The sequence below is a fragment of the Desmodus rotundus genome, chromosome 1, assembly GCF_022682495.2.
Source record: "Desmodus rotundus isolate HL8 chromosome 1, HLdesRot8A.1, whole genome shotgun sequence".
Classification (NCBI taxonomy): domain Eukaryota; kingdom Metazoa; phylum Chordata; class Mammalia; order Chiroptera; family Phyllostomidae; genus Desmodus; species Desmodus rotundus.
This window is the reverse complement of record NC_071387.1, coordinates 177,051,083-177,078,972: the sequence shown is the minus strand read 5'-3', so window position 1 is coordinate 177,078,972 and position 27,890 is coordinate 177,051,083. Positions and strand designations below refer to the sequence as shown.

At 38.3% G+C, this 27,890-nt stretch overlaps 1 protein-coding gene across 11 annotated transcripts in view; it reads right to left on the bottom strand.

Moving 5' to 3' along the window:
• PDE4D (phosphodiesterase 4D) overlaps positions 1–27,890 on the bottom strand; it is a 1,245,374-nt gene that overhangs the window by 369,121 nt on the left and 848,363 nt on the right. The window contains exon 1 of one of the 11 annotated variants that reach the window (XM_045186263.2): positions 537–10,164. The exons of the other annotated variants lie outside the window; for them this stretch is intronic. Coding sequence (XP_045042198.1) covers positions 537–661 — 125 coding nt within the window. The 5' untranslated portion in view covers positions 662–10,164. Of the gene's footprint in view, positions 1–536; positions 10,165–27,890 lie in introns of those variants that run through there. 11 annotated transcript variants of the gene reach the window in all.

Here is a 27,890-nt window from a genome sequence, read left to right as displayed (position 1 = left end):
GTGTGTATATGTGTGTGGTGATGGCGTTTGTGGAGACTGTGAGTTAGCAGAATTCTGGAACACTGGTCTAAAAATGACGTATTTTTATAGGAAAAATACCTAATCTTATTCTGGCCTCCATAGTGACCACATGAAAACTAATGCTTTTTGTAGAATTTTAACACAATTATTTCACAGTGGCAATAAAGCATGTTATATAGAGACTGTGAGATACCCATACATGTCCACTACTTGACTAAATCCCCTTTCAAGTATTTATCATGGATGATTCTGATGGTAATATAAGCACTGATAATATCTCACACTTGAAAAGTCTGCAGACCTGAAACCGGATCAGCTTTTGCTAAATAGCTAAACTAAGGCTATTTTCTAGCTTTCCCCTTTGGTTAATTTTTTCCTAACTATCCAGTATGATGAACGTTAAAACTAACCTCTCACCCTGACCCTCCCAGCTCAGCAGACCCCCACAGGAGTAATCAAAGGGTAACAAAACACATCTTCACTGACAAACAACTAGAAGAAAGGATAGCAGTTACCGTCTCTTCTGTGGCTTAATGTCAATTGGCTTGTTGATGGCATAAGGCGATCCATGAACATAAGCACTCCGGAATCTAGTCACCTTTCCCAGTGTTAGGTGCTCACAGCTGGTTGGCAAACTCATTTTATCCGAAAGGCAGGAAGTACAAGCAAATCTTAGTAGCTGACCAGCATTCCTAGGAATGCTGGAACGAACGAGGAGTCAAATAATGGATTTCAGACAAATGCTGCTCACTGGTCGCTGGGTGCTGCTTTTCTTCACGAGTAAGTGCATGTTTCTCCGAGGCGACATGCGCTACCTTGTTTTCTGTTCATGGATACAGGAAGCTTGTTGCTTATTTCCAACCAGAGTTGTGCTCTGAAAAATTATTGGCTGAGCAGATGAAGTAGAAATTCTGTAGCTCCACAAAAACCTATTTCCACTCAAACCAAATCACTGAGTAGGCAGCCAGGCTTAATCCATTTTTTTCTAACGTCTAAAGAACATCAACCTAATGTAACAGTGGTTGGGAAGTCAGGGTTATTTACCTATACACTGAGCATGTATCTGACTGGGAGAAAATTACCAATTATTTGGTATATTTTCAAAATGGGAAAACTGTTTGCTAAAAGATACTTAGAAAATGAGATGGGTGCACAGAAATGATGACGAGTGGTCTTCCAAGTTTCTGGTAAAAAAAAAAATTGTGGGCTCCTGTTCATAAATTACTGTTCATAATAACACTGAATTTAGCCTCTCAGAAACACAAACATTATAAGCAAAGGCCTTTGTATATAATAAACTCTTGACTTTGACACTGATTTTTTTTCTAATTAGAAACATTCTCTTAGCAATGCAACCTCTATTTGTTTGTTTGATAAAGACCTATTGAAAAAATTGACAGGAAATTCTTATTTATTGTTTGCAAGCTAGTATTTCATAACAGGGAAAGACACACTGGATAAAATTGTAAATTATACCAAATAATTCTACCTAAGGAGGCAGAATTTCAGAGAAAAGTTACAGCTTTAATTAGCCCACAGTTTTATGAACCCCATTTTTGTTACAGCAACAAAACCACTGAGGCCCTTGTGTACGGCCTAATGACAGGAGGAGTTCAGGGTGCAGAGTAATTTTGATATTAGAAAAATGATTTCCTCTCCAGAATTTGAACAAACTTGATCCATTTATTTAAGAGTCCTGGGGCCCGGGCAAACACAAAGCATGCTGAGAGAAAGCTATGTTTTATTCTGGAGTGACCAAATTCAGATACTGTTTGAGTTTAAACAACAGATATCATTTAAATTCACAAGTTTTTGAAGTTTGGAAGGGAAGATAATTTTCCATTTGACAGTAAGCATTTCTATCAATGATTCTCCTTTTGATAATTTTTATTATGAAATGATACATGCCATACATGCTCATTTTAGCAAGTCAGATGTGTGAAAACTGCTTGTTGTCTTTTCCTTCATGCTAATTCTATCAATGTATATATAGGCATATTCATATATGCACACATAATATATATGCACAAATACACAAGGACATGTAGCATAGCGCTTCTCCTTTCTTTTTGTACAAAGTGGGATTGTACTATACCTAGTCTTCTATAAATGTCTTTGTACTTAACAGATATCATGGACAATTTTTTAGTCAGTACATAGAGATCTACTATATTCTTTCTAATAGTTACGTAAGATTCCATAGAATGGCTGTATCATTATTTACTCAAGCAATCCTTTATTGACAAACATATAATTTTTGACTTCTATAAACAATAAATATGTGTTAATATAGTCTTATGAATCAGTGCTTCTATTTCTGAAAGTGAGGTGCTAGATCACAGAATGTGTGCAGTTTTTCCTGTAATAGGCTACGGCAGTTCACTCTCCTACAAGCTGCGCAAGAGGGTGTCCATTTCCCACACCCTTGACAACACTATTGGTATTCAAGACCTTTCCTTTATACCTAACATAGGGTATACAATAAGGTAGCCAGCTCTTCAAACGCCCAGGGATTCCCCACAGTTCCTTACCAAAATAGAACTGTTATTGAGCTATCTGAAAGGTAAGGGTAGTCTACCTCAACTGAAATATACTAGGCAGGAGTCTGGAATCTCATCAAAATGACAGAACACCCAAGCAAAGCATAGTTAGCACAGAATCTTTTTGCTTAATTCGCATAATTAAAGGGAGATACAATATGTGGGAATACCATGCTGTTTTTGCTCTTCAGTATATTTTTCTTAATCAGGATAATATTTCATAATTTGAGGAGGCATCACATAAATTTACAATATGGAGGTAGGTGGTACTTAATGGCTGATTACCCACTAACTGTGCTGTACAACCACATATGATTTAGAGTTTTTAATTTAAGAGGCCCATTGGACCTATTTCCCCATCTCAGAGTCTTAAGAACAAATGCACATTATCTTTATTTGTAGCTAATTTAGAGTTCTTTACCCAGTACTAGAGGATAAGAGGTGCTTCACATAAGAATTCCTAAAAGGGGTAAAAATTTAAAAAAAAACCCAAACTGAAGGGTAAGACATAAATCTCTATGGGAGGGAACCCTGTGTCCCGTGATGGGTGCAATTCCTTGGTTTTCTCAGCAGGGGCAATTTGCTGGTACCTGGCAATGATTCACTACTGGCCTGGCAGCGTCTACTGGGGATTACTTGTACTTAAATTGGGATGAGAAGGGATTACTCTAAAATCCAACCTGCCAAGAATCTGGAATCTCTTGGAATGCTGGCCATTTAGTAGGAGTGCTCTGAGGAAAAATAGAATCACCTTATCTTCCACAAGTCCCTTTCTCTGAGGTAGTTGGGGACTTTACTAATTTCAGGCAAATAGCGACACACTGGAGAGCTTAATTTCATCTACAGATTAGAACCATGGTCTATAGGAGGTTTACAGCAAAATAGGGCTCAAATCTTGCCAAGGAATGACCGCATGATTCTAAGCCCATGAGAACATTATAACAAGGCCACATATCACATTAGGGTATCAGGAACACTGATTTCCTTCAGAATGCTAGAGCCTGTGACACTGGCAATGTCTTTAATAGCAACTGAAAGCAATTGCTAACAAGTAACAATTTGAGGCCCCAGAACTTTTTTTGTAATAATTCCAGTATTTATTAAAGAAGATTCTCTCAGGTGTTAGCTCTACCCTGGTATGAGTTTGGCAATTTGAAAAGTTGGGGGATTTCTTTCAAGATAGGAGGATATCATGTGTTCACGACCATATGAAAGTGTAAGAATCAACAGAATCAGTTCCTCGCTCTGAGGGACTCCCTCCCTCCCTAGAACCTGAGTCCTCTGCCTTGCTTAGACTGGAGAGCAATGCTGCTGGGGTCTGACTCTGGCCTTGATCTCCAGGCTTTTCTCACTTCTGACCTACACACTTCCACACCTCCTGGTGAATGCATCCAATCTGGTGGCTTCAAATATCCATTATGGTTTTCAAAAGTCCATATCTTTTTGCTATATAATCAACTGCTCGTAAGAAAATTCCATTTGGAAGTCTCACAGGTAGCTCATTCCAGCGTGCATAATGGAATTCACATCAATTCTCTTTCATGACCCCCCCAAATTTATTTGTTCTTGTGATCTCTGGGACTGTCACCGTTCAGCCAACCACCTGTCAATCACTTCTAATCAGGCCACAAATACTAAAGACATGAAATAATATGATATTAATAATAATCACTAGCCACAATATTAGTAGTAACAATAGATTACAGCTAACATTGACCAGATGATTTCTATGTGCTAGACATGGTTATTGGTAAGAATTAACCTTTGCAATCTTCACAAAATTGTTTGAGCTGGCACTGCTATTGTACTCACTTTGCAGCTGAGAAAAACAAGGCACAGAGGGATTGAGAGATATGCCCCAACTCACACGGAATGTTAAACGGTGGAGTCAGAGCTGGAAACCAGTTAATCTGGCTCCAAAGACCAGACTAAATTATGCCTCTCTACAGATTGTACTTTCTTTAATCTCTTTCTCTCTCTCTAATCTATTTCTTTCATATTTTTCTTAGAGTTGATACTGCTGGTCTTTTTCTCCTTAATTCCATCTTTTACTTGAATGCCATGTAGATAATTTTAAAATGGAAATCTGAATGTGTGATTCTCTTGCTCGAAAACATTCAATGGCTCCCCATTTCTTTAGTGATAAAGTTTAAAACCTAAGTTCCAAAGCTCGGCACAGAAACCCCCTCTGGTCTTGCTCTGACTTCCTCTCCTGTGTCAGCCGCGAGTGACTGTGATGGTGTCTTGTGCACAGCCCACGCTCTCACATCTCTGGCACTTCACAGATGATGAGCCTTGTGACAAGAACACTTTTCTCTCCTTTCTCTGTCTGGATAACTCCTAAAGTGTCATCTCTTCAAGAAAAAAATTCTCTAATCCTCAGTTTTATTTAGAGGCCTCTCATCTATTTTCCTCATCTACGTGTGACTCTAGCACATTGTTTCAAAGCTGTTAATACATTTATAACTCTACCCCATGTCTCTATAGTTTCTTGAGGGTGGGCATTCTGCCTTATTTGACTTTGTAATTCCAGCATCTAGAACAACACTTGCTTGTTACATAAGATAGTTGAAATTATAAGATACCGAATGTTCCAATGACCTGCTTAACTCTCAGCTATTCTTTCAGAAAAATAATAAAAATGTTAACTATTGAAATATATTGGAAGTAGTTTTGTTTAACACAGGGATAGGAAAATAGACCTGGTCCCACTATCATTGAACAGGAGCAGGAAATTCTGTTGGTTTCAGTTTTCATACCCAACAAAATCCTATGACTGCTGATAATCACGTTATAACAAACCCATCATACATCCAAAGTTTAGGCTGAGTTAAAGTGGCAATAAAATTAACTGAATAAAATAATGCTCATTCATTGAAGTTGCAGGTAGGCTCAGACAATTTATCTCTGCAAGCTTTTTATAAACTGTTTGAATATTAAATAGTGACATTTTGCTTTAGAATGTATAAAAGTGGAAATAAATGAGTTTAATATATATGGTGGGCTTTGACAATATGACTCCTTCAACAGATGTCCTTATACTAACTACTTCCCACACTTTCATCCTTAAAAAGCACAGTCTACTTGCCAAAATGTAAACTGTTGCCAACATTCAGCTGCTAAAGAATTTCAACAGTAGGAACCAGTGAAAAGAATTAAACTGCTTTTAAGCTTATATCCAAAAAACCAAATGTCCTCTATTGTTACAAAATCTGAAGATGAAAACTAATCATGTTGTAAATCTTTATCTGTCAACTAGCTGATCAAGCAAAGAGGAGGTGTGTTTTGGTAAAGATTGTTCTATATTTGATTGCTAGATGATTTTTTTAAAAATGTCAATTCATTCTTCTACCTCAGCAAGTTAGCCAGCTGCCAGCCAGCCAGCACGAGTTCAACATCCTCTCTATATACATAAAAGAACTGAATGGTATGATTCTTATCTAGGGAAAAAAGTCATATCATCCCTTTGATGTTCAATTCAGGTAACATGACAGGACTCGCTTCAAATGACCACACTATGAGACGGAAATAAAAAGTGACACAGCATCAGTGATCCTATTTGAAACCTTGTGGTTGGCTAACATCACCTCAAGTTTATATTCAACCTATACCATCACTTACTTCCTTATATTGTAGTATTAATGTTTTCTCTCAAGCATTTTATAAATCACAAGGTGGGTAAAATCCATGGCTTATTCATCTTTGAATTTCCTACTGTGTCTGGCACATTGCTTTATACATAGTAGCTGTGCAGCAAATATTTGTTACAAAAAGGACTTCCACCCATGTTTTTTCATTAACTTTTTAAAGCAGGGGTCCAGACACTTCAGCTTGCTTGAAGAGTATACAGCTATTGTCCTGGAATAATTATTAAATAGTGCCTACTTTTACTTCCAAGAGTATCATTGAATTGGATTATAAATTATCTGGTTATTCTCTGGCTCTGGAACTGCCCACTTAACAACTCTGGCTTGGCCAATATCATGGCAAAAGCTAAGTCTTACTCATTATTGGTTCTCTAGATATATCTCTGTACCTCACTTCTTCTAGGGTTTGCACTGATGACTCAACGTACAATAATATAATAGAGAAACATAATGACTTCGATCAAATTGAGTACACGTGGAGAGGAAACAAAATGTACAGGAAACAAAGACTAACTTGCAGAGAGGTAGATTAGACAGGTACATATTACCTGGACATTCTAGATTTAGATGATACAAAAGTGATCATCTGTATTAAAATCCACATAGCAATGAACTGTCATTGTGATTGTTAAATACCCCTAGGTTCATTCAGGAAGATCCAGGAGTTATTTGTCATTGAGGAGAGATCAAGAATGAGGATGTTGGTTTTGAATCCGAGTGACTTTGGTTCATAAACCTGCACTGCTGAAAATGAGTTACGTAACTCTATGAGCAGATTCAACACCTTTCTGGGATCAGTTTCCAGGACACTTAAGCTTCATTCATTCATTCAACAAATATTTATCAAGTTACTATTGTAGGTGTTGGGAATCCAGAAGAAAACGAAGTAGACAGATATTCTTGCCTTTATGGAACAGAGATTCTAACAGAGGGAGGAAGATGGACATATAAATAAGTAAAATAGGTGAGAGGTCATGAGTGATGCGGAGACAAATGCAGCCGGGGAGGGACATAAGGAACTCAGGGATAGGGATGAGGAGGAAGATTGCCTCGCTGCCATGGAACCCTTGGGGGTGGGGTCGGTGGGGGGGGGTATGTGAGATGACCAAGGGCCTGGTCTTCCTGTGGTGACTGAATCAAAAGCGGATGGAAGGGAAAGGAGACTATAGAGGTGAGGAGGCAGGTGCAGGTTGGGCAATGCTAGGTACCTTATTTGTTGAATAAAAAAGTGAGTGAATTAATAAATGCCTTCAACAGATATTAGCTGCAAACCTGAGAGACAGCAAATCCATCACCCAAGGGAGAAAATCTAATGGAGCTAACATGACCTAGAATGTAGCCATCATGGACATTCTACAAGCCCCTAAACTGAAACATCCCTCTAAATTTATGGAAGAGATCTTTTTTCCCTGTCATGATTCATTCCTTCGTTGATGAACTATTGCTGCGTTGGTCACTAGATAATTAATTCTAAGCAACTGCTTAGAATTTTCCTGTTAAATTCGAGGAACTAACCCCAAATCCAGGGAACGCAGAACATAAAGGTAATGACACAAAACATGAAGTAGCAATAAATTAGGAGTAAATTAGTTACAGGTCACATAGGCTCTTACTAACTACCCTAATTATTTAGCAACAGAAGCTGGTAATACAATTTTTAATAGTGTTACCTTCTCTTTATTCATTCCCCTCAGAAAAATAAATTCATGGATTAGCCACTACCAATAACAATTATAGCTAATATCTACTGAGCATTTAATTGGTGTCATCAGGCACTATGCTAGGAACTTTGCATGTCATTTCTCATAACTGAACGATTTGGTAGAAGTGATTGGAAACGCAGTCATCTCCTAATGCATGAACACTCTCCAGGGAGAAGTGAGTTCCTGGTTCCGCTCCGGCCCCTCCTGCTTCCTGCTCATCTTTGAGCAGATCCAAACATTGTGAAATTCTTCACACCAAACTAAATCTCACCTTTCTACAAGTGACATTTCTTGATCCTAGATCTGCAGTCATTCAAAAACAATGCTGATTACTTTTCATTAGGACAGCCTGGTGGCTATCTAATGAGAGCTTGCACACTCTCCCCTTTCCAGGCCAGTTAGTCTCAGTTTTCTTAATTGTTCCAAATATGCCATAATTTGTAGATGCTTCACCACCCTGGCAATGTGACTCTGGGGTCATACCTGCACACCGATTCCTCTTAAAGTGTGATATCTGAAGTTAAACTGACGCCCTGGGTGAGTGTAACGAGTGTAACTATTGTGGGGCCGGGGGAGGCAATCATATCCACTTGCCTGTCCATTATAAATCTACAAGTGAGGCTTAAGACAGAATTCTCCTCCTACTCTTAATCCATGTGTCATCGCCCTTAGGGTTCCAAAATCCAATTCAGATTACTCGTGAACTTGAAATTGTAGTCATTTTTATTAACAACCATAAATAAATAACGGTTGGCCCTGACTTTGCAATCTGGTGTCTTCACCACCACTTCTGAGTCCATTTTTCTGTGTATTGATTGAATGAATAACCTTCCATCTAGGCAAACATTTATTTTTTTATTTAGCATTCTTCATTTATGTTTTTCAACTGGCAATAAATTTATTTAACTGCGTTTTCACTCAGCCCACATTTCCATTTTATCTACATTTATACCACAGAGACCTTTCAAATCGCTTACCAAAATAAAAATATACTATGTCTACAGAATTTCCCTGATTTACCAGAGAAGTAATAGTGAGATTACAACTAATTTTGTGTGTATTGGCAAAAGCAAATGATAGAAATGAGCTTTGGGACTAAACACTTTTGTTAATGAGACCGAATGCTTTGCGAGAAAGAAGTAAAAGAAATGATAGGCAGCATCATGGAAGATCATTGAGACACTGAATTGACTTTGCAGAAAAACCAATTTGGTTGAGACCAAGGCAGTGTAACATGTGGGTAGCATCAGAGCACAAATACATACAACTGGGGAAGGAAAATGTGGTTTGTCCACATTATGTGTACATAACAGGTCACTTAGCGACAAATCAGCAAGGTAACAGCTGAATACAGAAGGTTAAGCAGGATGACAGAAAGGATTGCAGCATCAGGGGCTTTGAGCTCACTCTCCCTTTACAGACACCTAGATCAATCACGACACCTCACTCAACTTGAAGAGTGCCACTCAGAGGATGTTCACAGGAGAATACACTGTGACTGAGAACAAAGGTTTAAATAAATTGGTACCATTTTGCCTAGAGAAAAAAAGACATGGATGATTTAATGACATGTCTCAGAGACCTTTTGCAAAGAATAATGATGTCTCCTGCATTCCATCTTTTCTTAGGAAATAAGATGTGATTTTAAAGAGAAGCAGAGGGAATGGAAAGCGGCAACATAGGCAGGCTGCCTGACAGCAGAGGGTTATTAAGCATCAGTGTGAAGCATTTGTTGGGAAGCCTTTCCCAAGGCCCTCAAGGCCGTTCCATCCCCCCCTTACTGGGATAGAGGTTCGTGTAGGAAGAGCAATTAGGTGTGGGGAAGTCACTGACACTCCATCTTGAACACATGCCACCAGAAGCAATAACCTTTTTCTTTTTACTTTCTCCCCTATTTTACAGCATTAAATTCAATGTACTAATTATTTATTTTGCCCTTAGGAAAGCCCAGCAGAGTGAAAAACCTTGGGAGACAAAAAGGAAAATCAGATGGCCCCTGCCATCCCAAAGCTTCTAATATTTTGGAGAAAAAAGACTTCAACACCCGAGTAAATTCGGGGTCAGTAGGAGACAATACATAGTGTGTGGCTCACACACAAAACGTTGGAAGACCTCAGGGAAGACAAAATCAGTACCCGCCCTGAAATAAACTCATTTAACTTACAAGAGACTCTTACCCTGCCTCATTCCACACAGGCAACAGGGTATCCAGATAAAACTGATCGCAGAGTTTCTAAAATATGAATCTGACAATTTGATCATTTCTCTTATGAATTTACACAAAGAAGTAGCTAAAGACTGCAAATATTATGCCCACACGCTTACATGTTACCTCCAAAGATGCCATATGTTTGCACTTTATTTTTTATTTTCATAAGAGAAATGACAGAATTCCTGAACTGCATGTTCCCTTTAGGAAAAAAGCATGGACCTGGCTGTCGTCCTTTCCCTTACAGGAAAATCAATGTCTGTCATCACACAGAGGCAGAAAAGGCTGGCTCATCTGAATTACCAATGTCATTGTCCTTATGAATGATAGAGTGCAGTGTCTGGAGTTTATTTACCGTGTGATGATTTTGCTATCACAGACAATGTTAATCCCAAAAAGAACAGATGGTACAAGCATATTTTAAATTATTCTATGAAGTGTGCTTCTTAAACCACAAATGTATATTAGCAGAGTGGATACGTTTGGCACTTAACTCTTGCTTATGTTTTTGCCCTCATATATCTAAGAGATAACCCTGGTCAACTAAGAAGTATTTCTTTCTCTTGATATTTTAGATACTAAGGTGACAGAAAACAGCTAATAGAAGAAAAATCACAGAATTTAGTCTGGAGATTCAAAAAAATCCAAAAAACCAAAACAGAGAGAGAAGGAGGGAGGGGGAGAAGGAGATGAAGGGGGCGGTAGAGAGACAGTGAGAGAGAGAAAAGAAAATATATAACTTTTCCTGGGTGGTACAGTATAACAGGGTTAACAGTGAAGAAGCAATTTTTTCTTATTAAGTTACTAAGAACTAAACTAGTTGAGATCAAGTAAGAAGGTACTTAATCCCATACTCTAGTATCTTTTAATGACAACCTCTTCACACGGCACATACTCTAGTTTTAGCAAGTGACCTGAATCATTCTTAAAGACTCAAAATAGCCAGGGTACTTTATCTTTTTGTTTTGGGCTATTTATTTTTAGAGCATGATGAAAAAAAGAGGAGAATCTTTCTGGGGTTTTTTCTATAGATAGAAGCAGCAAATCCAGGGCTTGACTACAGACCTTTGGCCTTTCTCATAGCTGCAGGCAAACTGGTCTATAATATTTATCCTTAAACATAAAAGAAACAAAAGAAAACTCTACAGTATAAAAAAGGTATAGGAATGAGTGGATGAGCCGATTGTCTTTGGACTAAACATGACTAATGGGCCTGAGTTTGGCCAACATACTGTCATTGTTTTTCTTTTGAACCAACATTTAGAACACACAGGAAATTCACATAAGAGTTGAGAATTGAACTTGTAAAAATTTTCCAAGTCTGAAAAACGAAATTACCCCCATTTCCTACATGACAAATAGAAACCGGAGCACAGTATCGGGATCTCCTTTAGGTGGGGCAGGCATTCTTCAGTTAGATCCAATCCCCCCCCAAGCACCTAAGTCAGGTAAATCTCCTCCTGGCTTTTATAAGCATTTGACTTAAAGACGCACATTTCAAGGGAAACTTTGAGTTGAGAATGAAATAAATCTGTTATCACCTCGTCAAATTCTAATCAAAATATTAGCACTCAGCTAGAGTAAGTCCCGGCCTTCCCACAATTTACTGACCGTTTCCAGGAACTCTTTTTGACTCTTTGCCAAGCTTTGCGGAAACTCTAGAATTAGCCCATTTGTATGTATCAGCAACTCTCTACTATATCATGAACAAATGTTTTTATTTACTGATACAGACCTGTATTTAAATCAAGATCAATATATACAGTCAATATTTGTGAAGGAAGAATCAATCAATAGCACATTTTTCACGTACTCAAAAAACATATTGATTCAAGGTCAGGAAATCCTTTCCCAATGGGACTGACATATATGATTGGTCTGGTGTATGGTGACACATCTGAAGTCTCTGATAATTCTGTTGCCGACATTTATATCCCATGCAACTGACCCCATGCAGACTAAGCTGCCTGAATATATAGATCCAGCTGCAATTTGTGTGTAATTGTAAAGATAGTCAATTATTTAATGAGAATTTAAGAAGGCTGTATATGACCTTGATAATACCAAATGATTTAGACAAAATTAGATGAGGTTATGCAGACAAAATAACACATCGAACGAATTGTAACCTTTCAAATTCTTTCGACAACATGCAACCATAGCTTAAATTCATTCTTAATGCCTCAAATATATTAGCAGAAAATTTTGTAATTTGGGAATTTTATGTTAATATTGCTCACAGATGTGTGTTTATATTTATTTACATATTGTGCAGAGAGAACATAAATCACTTTAGAGAAATATAGTATCTCGTTGTCTTCGTGATATAATTTATTTTCAATTGCTGGAAATGTTAAATAACAAAGTATGATACTTAGCTCACACTGTATATTTTATAGCAGTTTTTTGTCACTGACTATCTCACACGGCCATAGAGAGCTGAGTGTTGACTACTTATAAAAGAAGGCCCATTTCCTGGCTGGTATAGCTCAGAGGATTGAGTGGGGGCCTGCGAACCAAAGGGTCACCAGTTTGATTCTCAGTCAGGGCACATGCCTGGGTTGCAGGCCAAGTTCCCAGTAGGGGGTGGGTGTGTGAGAAGCAACCACACATTGATGTTTCTCTCCCTTTCTTTCTCCTTCCCTTCCCCTCTCTCTAAAAATAAATAAATAAAATCTTAAAAAAAGAGAAGCCCCATTGTTTTAAAGGTAGAATCCCCAGTAACTAAATAATTTATCTAGTATTATTTTCTAGATTGGGTTTCCAATATAAATGAAGCATTGAAAACATTTATAAAATATATCATACATAATCAATCACTTTATTTCCATTCATTTTTAGCCATTACTAAGTAAACTGCCTACAAAATAATGAGTGATTTTTCAAACATATATACTGTATACAAATTCAAAAGTGTCTCTTAAATGACTTATTTCAATGGATAAATAAAGCTTGTTTGCTGACTGGATAAATGAATGTCCACTATTAGGGCTGAAGACATTTTTGGCATAATCCATTGGGAATGTCATTATAGGCCATTTCCAGTGCACATAAGAAAAAAGTTTCTTGATATTTATAATCACTTCCCATTTGACTTCAATAGCATTTGCTACCTGGATCATCCACTTCATCAGACTTAATGCCACAGGACGTTTGGCAGCTTCACAGAATCAGATCCACCTTTAGCAGATGGAGATTTGTCATCAATGAATTTTTAAAAAATACCCCCTGCACTGGCTCTGAAGGGAAGTTCAGAAGGGGAATCCCTGGAGCATGTGAACAATGGCCACATCCCTAGAAGAAGGTAGCTCTGCACAGGCATCGTTTAGAAAGGCTCCATCTCCATTCAGTAATGTGTGTGCTCTAGAGGGTCATAGTCAATGTTTCTTTTTCCTCTTCATATGTGTTTTAAAAATAGTAAAGCGAAATATGTGCAATTTCCAGAGTCAACATCAGATATCAATGCTGTGTACATACTTTTTGGCGTGGAGATTTTAATTAATGAGTAAGCCATTAATAAAATGACACATCAGAAACAGTACAGAACAGTTACTGTTTCAACCACTGCGTTAGTGACTTTGCAACGTCTGTGAAATCTGATAAGGGTCAGGCTTGTCAGCCCAGGCATTACATCAGCTTGTTATCCCAGTTCTCCAGTGCTCTGGGGGTTCAGATTGGCAGCAAACATCCTTGAGGCTACATGGACTCTCAGGCGCAGGATGAATAATTCAAGAAGAATTTTACCTTAATTCAACAAGAATACAACTGAATCCATCAACTTCTCTTTCCTGGGATCTGCTTCCCCATTTTTTTCCATCTAGCAAATGCCTAACCATTCTTCAAGATTCCACTGTGATTTCTACTCCTTTTGCAAGATTTTAACAAGATGGCTTGTTAAAATGGAGTGAGGTGTGAAGGTGGAGAAGGCAAAGCAAACACTCTCTCATTTGTCTATTAAGTCACTGGCAGTCAATGAATGCTTATCAGAATTCTGTTATGTGCCACCCACGCACTAGGGCCTCGCAGACGAATATTACATTGTTCCCGCTCTCAAAAGGCCCAGAGTCCAGTAAAGAAGAGAAACAAGTAAACCAAGCACAACAGAGTGTGTTAAGTGCAACTGGACAGATGTATGCGTTTGTATCTGTAGCTAAGGAGAAAAGGAATAGTAATTTGTCAGAATGAGGAAGTAACATTAGGGGTAGTGTCAGGGGCAGTGCACAGAACATATGTCAAAAACTTTAAGTAGTTTTTATAATTAACTTGGAAATACGTGATAGATTGTGTTAATGTGAAAATATTTCACGGCTTTCTGACCCCAGGGATTGTACTTCCTATCCCACTGGTGCCAAGCGTGGCCGTCGGACTTAGTTTGGCTGCGGCACAGAGTGGGAGAGATCTGAGGTGCTGCTGAGTGAAGCTTCGAAAGCCATGGTGGGGCCCTGCCATCTCCCCATTTCTGCCGCTTTCTCAGGATGGGCTGTTCCTTAGTGAGGAGACTAAGATGCAGAGCAGCACCCACCAGCTAAGGACACACAGATAGCAAGAGCAAGAAATAAAAACTGGTAGTTTGTGCCTGAGCACAGTTAGTCTAAACTGACCGAAACAAAGAAGAGGTCCCAGTCCTCTGGGCCTGATTGTGGGAAAACATTTTTATTTCCTGTACACAAAGCAGGCTGACAGAGGGAATTTGAGGTGGTAGAAATAATATATGGTATTTTGTAAACTCAAATGGCAACTTCTTTATGGTTTTGATAATGAGCTCTAAAAAGATCCTCTAGCTGTCATTTGAGGCAAGCTCAAATGACATGCCATGCCCCAGTCACAGTCCAGTGGCTCCATGCCACTCCCTCAGCCACACTGGAGAAAAAGTCCTGCTTCCCTCCTCCCTGCGCTGGGCTCCGTTCTCCCAAGTGCCTCAGGCTCCCACTAGTAAGCAGTGCGTGGGGCGTGCAGGTTGAGTTGGCCATGAAGTTCCTTCCATTTTCAACACGCCCAGAGAGTATCCCCAGTATTATTATAACATTAGTCCACAAAAATTTACAACTGAAGTGATTTCAGCTACAATTCAAAAAACAGTCTTTAAATTGGTGATTGTCAGATGTGGGCTTCCCCCCACCCCCCAACAAAGAGAGCAAAGGGACGGATGTTGTAGTTTGGGAACAAAAATTTAAAAAGACAAAATAAAAAATCCTTTCCCCAGGTGAGTCTGTTACAACCCTCTATCTCCCAGACACATGCTGTCTCATGACACTAATTCCAAGTTGAGAGGCTGAGAGGTCCTGCCTGACAGGAGATGCAAAATATTACTGATCACACAACGATATACCAAAAGATACAACTCCTAATGCCATCTGCAGCCACATGCTCAAGTGGGACCACAGTCGTGTGCCTTACCGCAGAGGGCTTCACTTCGCCCAGCACCTGTCTGGTCCGCCTGAGATACCTGCTCTAGACCTGCTTCCGAGTTTACTCGTGTTTTCCTGTGCAATTATTAATAGTCCCCTTTGACTTCTGGACAGTGAATTATCTGGCCCCTCCAACACTAGGCTCGTTACCAAGCAATGTTGAGGCCCAGGAAAGTCTGTGCCAAAAATCATCCACAGCAGCCCCTCATACTAGGCATATGTGGTTTTCTTTCTATGTCTACCCCTTTAAAATGCAAAGGAAAAAAAAAACCTTTAAGAATATCTAACCCAATAAAATCTTGGACTCACTGTACAAAACTATTCCTTATTAACTTGGGAGACTTTATATTAATTATTCATATTGAGCTGCCTTATCCTCCCTCCCTTTTCTTACCTATCACAAATTCCTTGCAAGAACAGAGATGACTATATCAAATTACCGGAGCTGGGGATTCAGAGCAACAAGTTTCCTTTTAGTATGTTAGGAATGCCTATATTCTTCACTCGGTTCACGTGTATGGGATTTCTCAGTCTCACACCCCACGTTGCGGGATGGCGGTACGCATCAAAAACTGACAAGAGCGGGAAAAGGCCACCTGCTTCATGGCCCACCCCACTCTCAGTTTTCACTAGGAAACAATGAGAAAACTCTGTAGAATGACTTGATTTCTTTGAATCACTTCAACTTGGATGGCACCATTTGCTGGATTATTGGCTTTCCAAAAGCAAAGATTTGGACTAGTATCTGACATCCCAGTTTCCCAAGAACACACACAGGCTCACCAAATGGTAGCTGACTGATGGAATCCAGTGTCTATGTGGTGTTTGCCATTTGGCAGTTATTGCTTTCCAGCACTCTGGTTATATGTACCATACTGACAGCCAGAGCAATGCAATTTCTGGTTTATTTTAAGATAAAATGCTAAGCCAAAAGCTTTAATCTGACTATGCAAATGATCTCCTGGTGCCAACTGATTAGCATTTTTAAGGCAAAGAATTTGGAAGAGAGGGTATGTTATGCATATTAGGCATGCGTGAAAGCAAATTATGTATTACCTAAGGTTTCCTTGGCACCACGGTCTTTCTCTGTCCCATAAACTGTGTGTGCAATTGAGGGATGTGCTATTTAAGATTTTTAAAATAAATAAGTCCTAATTTATAGCGAGAAATAACAACTCAGTTTACCAATCTTTCAGTACCGGTGGGTAACAGAAGTTACCCAGTAGGTCAGCAGGTTAGCACCGAGGGCATCATTTCCATCTAGTGGTCAAATGGCGACTTTACAGAGACAGGGTTAGCAGCACAAGGAACAAAATGCAAAAAGGCGAGGCTGCAAATGTATCTTAAGTGTAGCCCAAGCACCACACATACATTTTTAAATTCGAACAACTATTAATCAGCCTCTCTCCCATTTTCCCTAAGACTACAGCAAATGTTCTTTCTTTTTCTCCAACACTTGATTCCCCACTTCCCACACACAGCAGATGACTTTCCTCCTCAAAGGGAAAATAATAATTATTAAAATGGACTGTTCTCCATGTCAAGCTGAATTTCTCTATACCCACACTGATGATTTCCATTTTTCCTCCTTTTTCCACCGCAGGCAAACCCTTCCACCTCTGTTTTGCATCTCAATCCCTCTTACATGCCCAGAAACCCAGCCTCACTGTTTTCTTCCTCTTTACCAAGTCCTTTCCATTAGAATTCAAATGGAATCAATATTTCCCCATCTTAAAAACGCACCTCAATTCCCACTTCTTTGCTCAGCTAACTTCAGACCTCCTCCTCATTCTGAGCCAAACTTCTTGAGATAATTTGTGTTACATCCACTATCTTGACGCTCTCTTCAGACTTACATTCAACCCACACTAGTCTGGTTTCTGCTCCTACCACTATGGAGACTTCTGTCACCTGGTCACCAATTCATTCACCTTCATTTCACTAAATCCAATGAACATTTCCCAAATTGTCAGCTATTCCCTCCTTTCTGAAATACTCCTTTCTCTTGGCTTTCACAACACTGATTCTCTTGGTCGTCTTCCTCTCTGTTCAAGTCTCCGTTTCTTTTTCAGCCTGTTCCTCACTCTCCCCTGCACATGTTGGCATTTTGGAGGGCTGAGACAGGACTCTCTTGTTCTCCTAATCTTGCGTAGACATTGGTTGATCTCATTGACTCAAATAATCTCCAATAACCTCCCACTAAATTTCTCTAGTTCAGATCTGCCTGCTTCAGGCACATGGGTCACACCTGGCTCCTGGACAGCTCCATCTGGACATGTTCCACGCATACTGCAAGCTCGACTGTGGAATTCTTCCTCCTCCAGTACTCTCTCCTGCCTTGGAGAGCACCCCACTTATTTACAGATTTGCCCTATTTTGAATGTTGGGAACAATCCTAACTTCTTCCTCAATCTTGCCTTTCAGAGCCTATCAGGTAGCCAGATACACAGACTCTGCCTCTTGTCTCTGTTCCTCGAATTCGTTTACATCTCTTCCTTGCCATGCCATCATTCTGTTCCACCGCGCCATCACCATCGGTAACAGGCCTAAGTGGTTTTACGCCTCTCGGCCAAACATTTCTACACTGTAGACACTGCCTTTAGAAAATACAAATGTCCGATACAAGCCGAAAAAGAAACTAGACCACCTTCTTAGACCACATACAAAACTAAACTTAAAATGGATTAAAGACTTAAATGTTAAACTCTAAACCATAAAAATCCTGGAAAAAAACATAGGCAGTAAAATCTCTGACATTTTTCTTACCAATATTTTTTTCTGATATTTCTCCTTGGACAGGGAAATGAAGGAAAAAATAAGCAAATGGGACATCAAACTAAAAAAGTTTTTACAAAGGAAATCATCAACAGAATGAAAAGGCGACCTACTGAATGGAAGAAGATATTTGCCAATGAAACATCCAATAAGGGGTTAATGTCCAAAATTTAAAGAATTCATATAATTCAACATAAAAAAAAAAACCCCAAACAATCCAATTAAAAATGGTCAAAGGACCTGAATAGACACTTCTGCAAAGAGGACATACAGATGGCCAATAGACATATGAAAAGATGCTCAACTTCACTAATTATCAGAGAAATGCAAATTAAAATCACAAGGAGATATCACCTAGTACCTGTAAGAATGGCCATCATCAATAAATCAACAAACAACTGTTGTCCAGGATGTGGAGAAAAGGGAACCCTTGTGCACTATTGCTGGAAATGTGGATTGGTGCGGCTACTATATAACAGTATGGAAGTTCCTCAAAAATTTAAAAATGGAACTGACTTATGACCAAGAGATTCGACTTCTGAGTATATATATGAAGAAACCTAAAATACAAATTCTAAAGAATACATTCACCTCTATGTTCATTGTGGCATAATTTACAACAGCCAAGATATGGAAGCAGCTCAAGTGTTCATCAATGTACAAGTGGATAAAAAAGTGGTGGTATAGATATACAACGGAATATTACTCAGTCATAAAAAAGAATGAAATCTTACCACTTGCAACAGTATGGATGGACCTAGAGGGTATCATGCTCTGTGAAATAAGTCAGACAGAGCAAGACAAATACTATATGATTTCACTGATGGAGTCTAAAGTGCAAAATAAATGAACAAACAAAACAGGAACAGACTCATAGATACAGAGAATAGAATGATGGTTGCCAGGTGGAAGGGGGTCTAGGGAGCTGGGTAAAAAAGGTGAAGGGATTAAGAACTCCAAATTGGTAGTCTCAAAATAGTCCTGGGGATGGAAAGTACAGCATAGGGAATATAGTTAATAATATTGTGATAATTATGTACAGTGCCAGGTGGGTACTGGAAATACTCGGGGGGGACTACTTTGTAAAGTATGTGATTATCTAACCACTATGCTATATACCTGAAACTACTATAAAATAATACTGAATATAAACTGTAATTGAAAAATAAAATTAAGAAAACACAGAAATGCCCATATTATTCCATTGCAATGTCTTCCAATGGCTTGCACTCAAAGTCCTTTAAGTTTGAAAAACTTCTAATACTCTTTCCTTCCTCTTATATTTTCTACTGAAGTTATCCACATGTTTTTAATATCCCAAATCTGCCTCATTTTCTCTCTTCTGGACACATGATCTCGGATATTTTTCCCCTTCTCCATTGATAGATTCCTGTTCATAGTTAAGGTTTTGACTAAATTTTACTTTCTCAGGTAAACCTTTACTGACTACTTCTAAAGTAGGGTCTCCCTCTGTTGCTTTTAACAAGGCTTTATGAAAAGTCAACCAAATAAGAAAAGAGAAATGTTCTACATATTTCAAAAGCAGTGAGCTTAGTAGGCATCATTCATCATACAGGCAATGAAAGAGGTGAAATGCCCAGCAGGGTCTGTGAGACAATCCAGAGGTTAGGAACAATAGGAAGCCACTGCCACATCTGGTCTGGGGGACAAAAGAACTGATGCTTCCTGGGCTTGGAGTCACCAGGCTGAGGCTGGAGCCTGGGGGAGACCCAGCCACTACCCAGGATGCTGCCTCAGGCAGAGAGAGGGAAGCACCTTGGCTTTTCTTTCTGGATCCAAATGCTCAGCCCTGCCTCCAACATGCCAAATCTATCTAACATCCTACAGACACGAAGCCTGGGAACCATATCCTCAGGGGTCAGCCTTCTACAACCAAAGGAAGAGGAGGGAGAGTAAGAAATGGATCTGTGAGTAAATGGGCCAAAGGCCAGAGCAAAAACATCCATTACATTCAGTGTCATTACTTAATAAACTGTTTCTTCGGCTACAAACCACAAGGCCCATGAGGGCAAGGACTATGGTTTATCTGGTTTATATGCGTTTCCTTTTTTCTAGAAAAGTAACTGATATTCGAGAAACATTCAATAAAAACTGGCTGAATGAATAAATGAATACAGTGCCATTGCTCACATTTTCAGGTGGAGAGAATGAGGCCAAGAGGGTCAAAGCATATGCCTGGGGTCCCACAGCTACTAAGAAGTGAACTGATTCTGATCTATACGAGTGCATACTCTTGTTATTACACCATATTGACTTTGTGAGCTCCTTTTTTATTAATATTATTTTTCTTTCTGTGACAGGTTCTCATAATACACTGATTAAAAGGATGTGCAGCTATTCATTGGTGGTTGTGATTCATACCACCAATACAGGCTTCTTTCATTCTTTCACTTATTCATTTATCCACTCAACAAACATATATTGAGCATCTAATAAGTTTGATTACTAGAAACTTTGGAAAGACACAATTAAATGTGTTCACCAATGTATCAGCAGAGCTTGAGGAAATGCTTTGCAATTAATAAGCATAATAGGCCTTCATATGTATATTTGGTGAATGGGTTATTGTATAAATAAATTTTAAACAACAGCTGTTTAAGACTCAGAAAGACAGCTCTCAACCTTAAGGAACCTGTGGCAAAACTTCGCTGGAAAGGGTCTGAGAATTAATCAGTGGACACAGAAGGATATTGAACTTCAGGGGATGTATCACTGAAAAATGTAGGCACTCCTTTACTCTTTCCTGAACTCAAACTCTGCTTTGTAATTTCTTGGGAGCGCTGTCTGTGCTTGGGTTCCCTACCCATTCCATGTTTCCTAAACTAATTTCCATGCTTAAGAAAATACATTTTGGAAAATAATCACCTCATTGATGAATGAATAATTTTAAATCATCACCAAAGTCTAACGATGTCAAGTTTGGAACTGAGACACAGATTGGCTAACTCTGAACACAAAGAAATGTAAATATATTTGGTAAAGACAAAGATCAGGTTTAAATGATATTCCCTTTTGATGTTCCTGTGACCTCTAAAATAAATTGGTTGACGTTTTTACTCTGTTGTTTTTTTCTTTTATTGTGTAGATAGTGTCTTATAGGTTTAAAAATAATCAATGTAATTAAATATAATTTCATAAAAATTAAAAATAGATTTATAACTCTAGTGTCTTATGACTGAGCCTAAGGCATCTCATTTCCTGGTTGAGAAAATAAGACTGCAAGTATCCCGTGGAACTGAAGAATGGGGATTACTATCTTTAAAAAATGGAATAGCAGTCAAATAGGGACAGTTAACAGAACCACAGAAAGGAAAAATATTCAAATGGATTCCCTATTAATTAATAACTATTTTGGGCATGGTAAATCTTTAATCTCTCCCCTGCTGAAGTAAAGTGGCATGCATAAAAGGAATGCAGAAAGCTTAACTGACATAGTTCTGTCTGTTTTAATACTGTAGATCTGCAATGAAATCTGATTTCTTTCCCTTACTTGAAAACTCTCATTGGATCGCAGGGTCCTGAGCCAATCACATTTTATTGGTAATATGAAGGCAATTTATGTGAGAGGCAGAAAGTGGTAGATCAGAAAAATTAACTACTAAGTGTTTTGTTAAAGTAGTTTATATTTATCTTAATATAAAAAATCTAATGTATGTTTTCTTTCATGATTAAATTTGTAATGAATAATTAGTGAATGCTTAATTTGTCATTTTAAAATAAACTAGTCTTCAATGACCTTCTTAGATGAACTCTCTTATTTTAGTTTCACTGTTTTTGAAGCAGAAAGATTGCTTACTTCATCCCTTAGTAATTTGAAGGGGAAATTGTGTTAAAGTTTAAGCAATGGTGTTTCAAAAGACCAGGTTAATTTATAAAACTATTTATTTGGAGAGGTGGGTATCTTTTTATAGGTAAAATATTCTTACACAGGTAAGATAGAGGTGAGTGCTTGATTTTTTTTTTTCTTTCTTGATGGTTCCAACAGTACTTACCTACCTCATGTTCTACTCACTCATGATTCAAATCCATAGCTCTCAATTTTGGTTGCAACTTATCTTGACTCCTACCCTGACCACCCTGACCATTAAATAAAACTGAAATCTCCCAGGCGGCAGGTAGCATTAGTATTTTTAACATTTCTCAAGTGAAATAAATGTACAGTTAAGGTTGTACTTTAACAGGAATTTGAAATAGCTTGGCTGGTCAGATGATGCTATGATACTGAAATCATACCAAAGGTAGCTACCAAGTTCTAGTAGCCCAGAATTTATGGTCCTAACTAGGCACCCACTTCACTTACTCACCCTATTTAACTCTTTTAGCTAGGGAAGGAGGGTTGACTCAGCCCTGTGTGGTTCCTAACTAATCATAGATCTTTGCTATCTGATGAGGCCAGGGACACACTTTCCAGAAACCTGCACATTTATACACAACTTCACATACAATATTAGGGTCCACAGACCACGTGAAACTAGCCATTCCTTCCTCCAAGGCACAAAGCTAAGAATAACATGTGACTTACAATCAGGCAAGCTCAAAATCAGTGTAAGAGAGTCTTTCTAATAATTAGAGCTGCTCTATAATGTATTACATTAAAAAGGCATTACATGAGAAAAATTATAATCATGTGGAAATAATACAGAAATGCGTTTGGAAAATAAACAAGAGAGAAAAAAGTACAGGGCAAAATTATAAATACATTTTGATTAAATGTTACCTTATATAGATGTAAATTAGAAAGGGATAAAAATATGAAAAATTCATAGGAACATGAATTAAAATTTTATCATGTACTTCTTTAAATAAAACTATAATGTATTTTCTATAAAATTATAATAGACAAATATGCTAATTGAAAGGATGATTTTTACCTGCTATGTAGAAGACATGGCAGGATTAGACAACATCGAATTACTTGGAAGAAGGCAGTGCAGAAACGAACTGTGTTAGAAAATTAAACAGGGTCACCAAATCAAGAAATTATGCCAGGATGTCAGTCATGTTACCATTCAAGTCTATCCAGGAATCACGATTTAACTGGAAGAATATCAAAGGTGATATTATCCAAAAACGACCTTGATAGCAGACACCGGATTGTTCGGACGATGAACTAGCTGTGGGCTGCTTCTCTCTGCTCTCACCAGCAGAGGCCTCACCCACACTCAGCTTCTCACAAGACTGGTGGCTACATTTTCTGGGCTGAAGGGACATGCAGCTTCTCTACGGTCTCTGGGGCTGGACAGGTGGCTTTCCTAGACAACTCTTCTAAGGAGCTGGTGTCTAAAACTAGACAGTCTGGCAGCCAAGTGGGTTGTCTGTACCCTTTCTGACAAAGTTCCTCTCCATGGGTGCCTTAAAAATGGAGTCAGCAAGAAGGATAATGCAGATCTGGGGAAAAATAGCATCTTCTCTTCTTACCAATGCTTGATTAGTAAGTTATCTGAAGCCCATTCCTTAACCCATACTGCTGGCTGTTATGGCACTAGCTCTTCTAGGACATGTGGCCACCATGATGGAACCCATGTGCCCTGACGGTGGTTTGGGGAGATGTTGGCTCTCTCAGGCAAAGCTGGCATAAATTGACCCAACCTTTATGGACTAGTCCCAAAGATCTAGTGCTTCTCTTGGGAAACATACTGCTTTGTTTTATTTACAAATTCATAGGCAGAGCAATGTAGTATTGATGTAGGTAAGTAGCTAAGAAATTTTATGGAAAACAAAGTTTTTTGAAAGCACATTGTAAAATTCTATTTCAGTATAAAAATTAAATATATTTATGTGTACCAAAATGTCTAGATGTGCATAAAATCTCTTAAATATAGTTATCAAAAAGAAGCAGAGGGAAGATGGCAAATGTGCTTTCATCTAAGTTTTACATTTCTGCAGTGTTTGGATTTTCACAGAAAGATTATAATACTTATATAATCAAAAAAGAAAATAAACATTAAAACTTAGGTTTCTTTTAAACAGAGTTTCAAAACGTATTCCCTATAGGACAGTGTAAAATAGAGGCATTTGGTAATGCAGACGTTAACTCTCTACCACTCCAGTTGCCTCGCAGGCCATGATGTTTTGGCCCTTTTGCTGAAGCAACTTATAGACTGAACTTTATATTTTTTCCACTGGTTTAGTCATCTCCCTGATTTTTTTAGCTCAGTCAAAATGTTCTAATTGGTTTATTTGCATGGGCCTTAACTAATCATTGCCTCAGGGAAAACTAGACTTTTTCCTAAGGATTGTTGTTTGGGATCCTCATTAATTTTGTGAATTGGACAGATCTTTCTGGAATCTGGTGATATTTTTCATAGGCTTTCACTAGAATCTTCTTCCACTCAGGATCCTATCAGATTCCTATTTCTTATTCATTTCAAGAGTTTTTAATGGAAAAATAGATTGTTTGTGATTTAATATAAAATTTACTGTATTTTGTTAATAAAGATAATAGCCTATGTGGCTGATATTTGTAAGCTCTCATTCTTAAGAGGTTAGCTATGCTATGACAGTTAGCTTAGGAAATGGGGGCAAATAATGTAAGATAGTATTCATTAAATTGTTTGAAATGAACACATTAACACATCAGTTAAGGCAATTATTAATAGTCAAGGGTTCTTTTTCTAAAGGTACAGAAATAAACAATTCAGAGAAGTGCATGTGGAACAACTTTACCTAAATTATTTCCATATCTCTTTCCTAAATTATTTTAGTCTTAGTTATGTTATTATATCATCTACTCAACTGTGTCATTTGACAGAACAATTTACTTGGATTCTATAACTTACACTGGTGAGATTAGCTAGTGTTCTAGATGGTACCAAGATATCCCAGGAGTGTCCTGGTTCAGGCTGCCAGGCAAGCAGACTGGGGCACACACTCGCCAGACTGGTCCTCTAACTTCCTTCAGCATACGAGAATAGTTCTGAGTATCCTGTGGTTTTGCAACAGTCAGATGAGTATAATTCCAAATTATCTCACCATTGTTTTCCCATACACAATACTCAATCTTTGTTCAACAGATGTTATTTTTCTTTCTAAACGTCAAACAGCTACCACCAGCAACACTTCTTTGTCCATAGATGCAATTTATTTACATATGTTTGACTTGTTTAGGTCAACATCTTCCATGAAATCTACTAAAGGCGGCTGAGAGCAGGTAAGAGGAACCTAGATTGGTGTACCAAAGATAGGTCTTTGGGTATAAACTTTTCGATGATGCTGTATTTAACAGATCAAACTGTATCTTCAGTATGTGGAATTGACTTTCTATTTTCTGACATTCCATCATCACTAATAGTATGCCATAAAATATTAAAAAAATAAATAAGCAGAAAGAATAATGGGGGAAGTCATCTTCAATAAGATAAATATAAGCAATCTGTAGACAAATTTTCCATTTACTGTTAAGTATTTATTTAAACTTCATATTTAGAGACACCCATATTCTTTATTCTTATACGCTTTACATATAAAACTGAGTAGTTGCAGTGACTAAAGTCTCTTTAATCGTTAAATTCAATTAAATTTATTGTATGTTCAGTAGGCATTGTCATAGTTTGGGGTTAATTAACATGGGGGGCCTCTCACTAAGTGTTGGATGAAATTTTGTACTTATTAACTAGACATTGAAATTGGGAGGGAGGGAGGGAGGACTCGGTTGAAATGATGGGCTGGGGTGCATTCGCATCACACCGAAACAGGAACTTTGCTGTGAAAACATATGTACTATATGGGACTCCTCCATTTCCTGCACTTCTAACATGAATTTTTACTGATTATGGTAATCAATGGTTTCAGCGGGTTAACACAGAAAGCTTTAAGAAGAAATGGAAAATGAAGTTAAATTCACACACACAGCATCTCTAAGTAAAGTTTCTTGCCAGCGAAATAAAGCCAAAGTTTCTTGTTATGAAAATCCACGACTGCCAGCTTGGATTAGAGGATGCTTTGAGGACCCTAAGGAGTGGCTATCCCTTCACTGAATCACATACTTACTGATCTTTCTACTAAAGCCAGGTGGTCAAGGGTTCATCTCTTACAACAAAGGTACTCCAAGGGAATTACGACAATTATTCTATTGTTTGAATTCTCCATTGCTACTGCTCAGTGAAATTAGCAGAGTTTTGTCAGAATTTTTTTTTAGTTAATTTGGTCAAATGGGCAGCTGTATTTGGAAGTTTAAATCAACATTTCTTTTTAAGTGTCACTGATTCAGAACATAGAATGTGTTGAAACCTTAAAGGATGTCAGGTCACTCAGAATCATATGTGCAAAATTAATGCAACCAAAACACAACGACATGGTGAAACATCTATGTGTTTGCTATCAGTACACATACTGTGAATCCCTCTTTTCTTGAAAAAGCATCGGAAGGCAAAACACATCTTTTCAAAATGCAAATTTGAATATGTTATGGACCTCGCCTTCCTACCCACTTGAACCTTGTATGTACTTCCCACTGTTCTTAGGGTTGAAGACAAACTCCTTACAAGGGCCTGCCTCACTTGGTCCCTACTCTCCTCCCAAGCTGCTGTCTTCTTTTTAACCCTCTACATCCCAGCCTCACTTAGCCTTCCTTTGGGAAACTACTCCACACACTGCTTTCCACGTCAGGACTTTGCACATTTTGCTTCCCAGATACTCATCTTTCATTTACTTCATCCTTCGGTTCCTCCTTTCCATTGCTTCCACCACCACCACCATCACCACTACCATACCCCTAACCACTATCACTGCTAGATACAACATACACACACACACACACACACCCCTTCAAAATCAAATAACTTGTTACATACTAAGAGGAATATTTCCTGACATCTCCCACATAACCTCAAAATGACAGGTTTTCCTGTTACAAAATCTCCTAGCACTATAAAACATAACACTTATTATTGCTTTTTTAAAAAAGCTTTTCTTTTTTCTTTATTTTTTTTAAGAGAGGGGGTAAGGAAGGGAGAAAGAAAGGGAGAGAAACATCAGTGTGTGGTTGCCTCTCGCACACCCCCCTACCAGGGACCTGGCCCACAACCCAGGCATGTGCCCTGACTGGGAATCGTCCTGATGACCCTTTGGTTAGCAGGCACTCAATCCACTGAGCCACACCGGCCAGGGCTTATTGCGTTAATTTTATATACATTTTTGGGAGTTTTAGTTAATGCCCATGTCTCCATGAAAGTTGGAACTCCATATGTTTCTTCTGATCATTATTTAACCAACAACTTGCATGAAGCCAGGATACCATGGATGCTAACATTTTTGAAATGAGAGAATGAATCAACCAAGCAATCAAATCTTCACCCCTTCTCTATGATAGATGATTAATTTACTGAGAAAAATTTAACCAGAAGTAGTGATAAAGGAAAAGAACATTTATTGAACTCAACTATTTTATAAGGACTAGGCTAACTGCTTTGCTTTTCTTAATTTAACATAAGCAATTACCGAGTGAAGTAGGTATTGTGATTCCTTTTTACAGATAGAGAATCTCAGACTCACTTGGGCTTAGTGACTTGCCCAAGGATACACTCGTGGTCAGAGAAAGCAGCACAGTTACCCTGAAGTTTGATGGG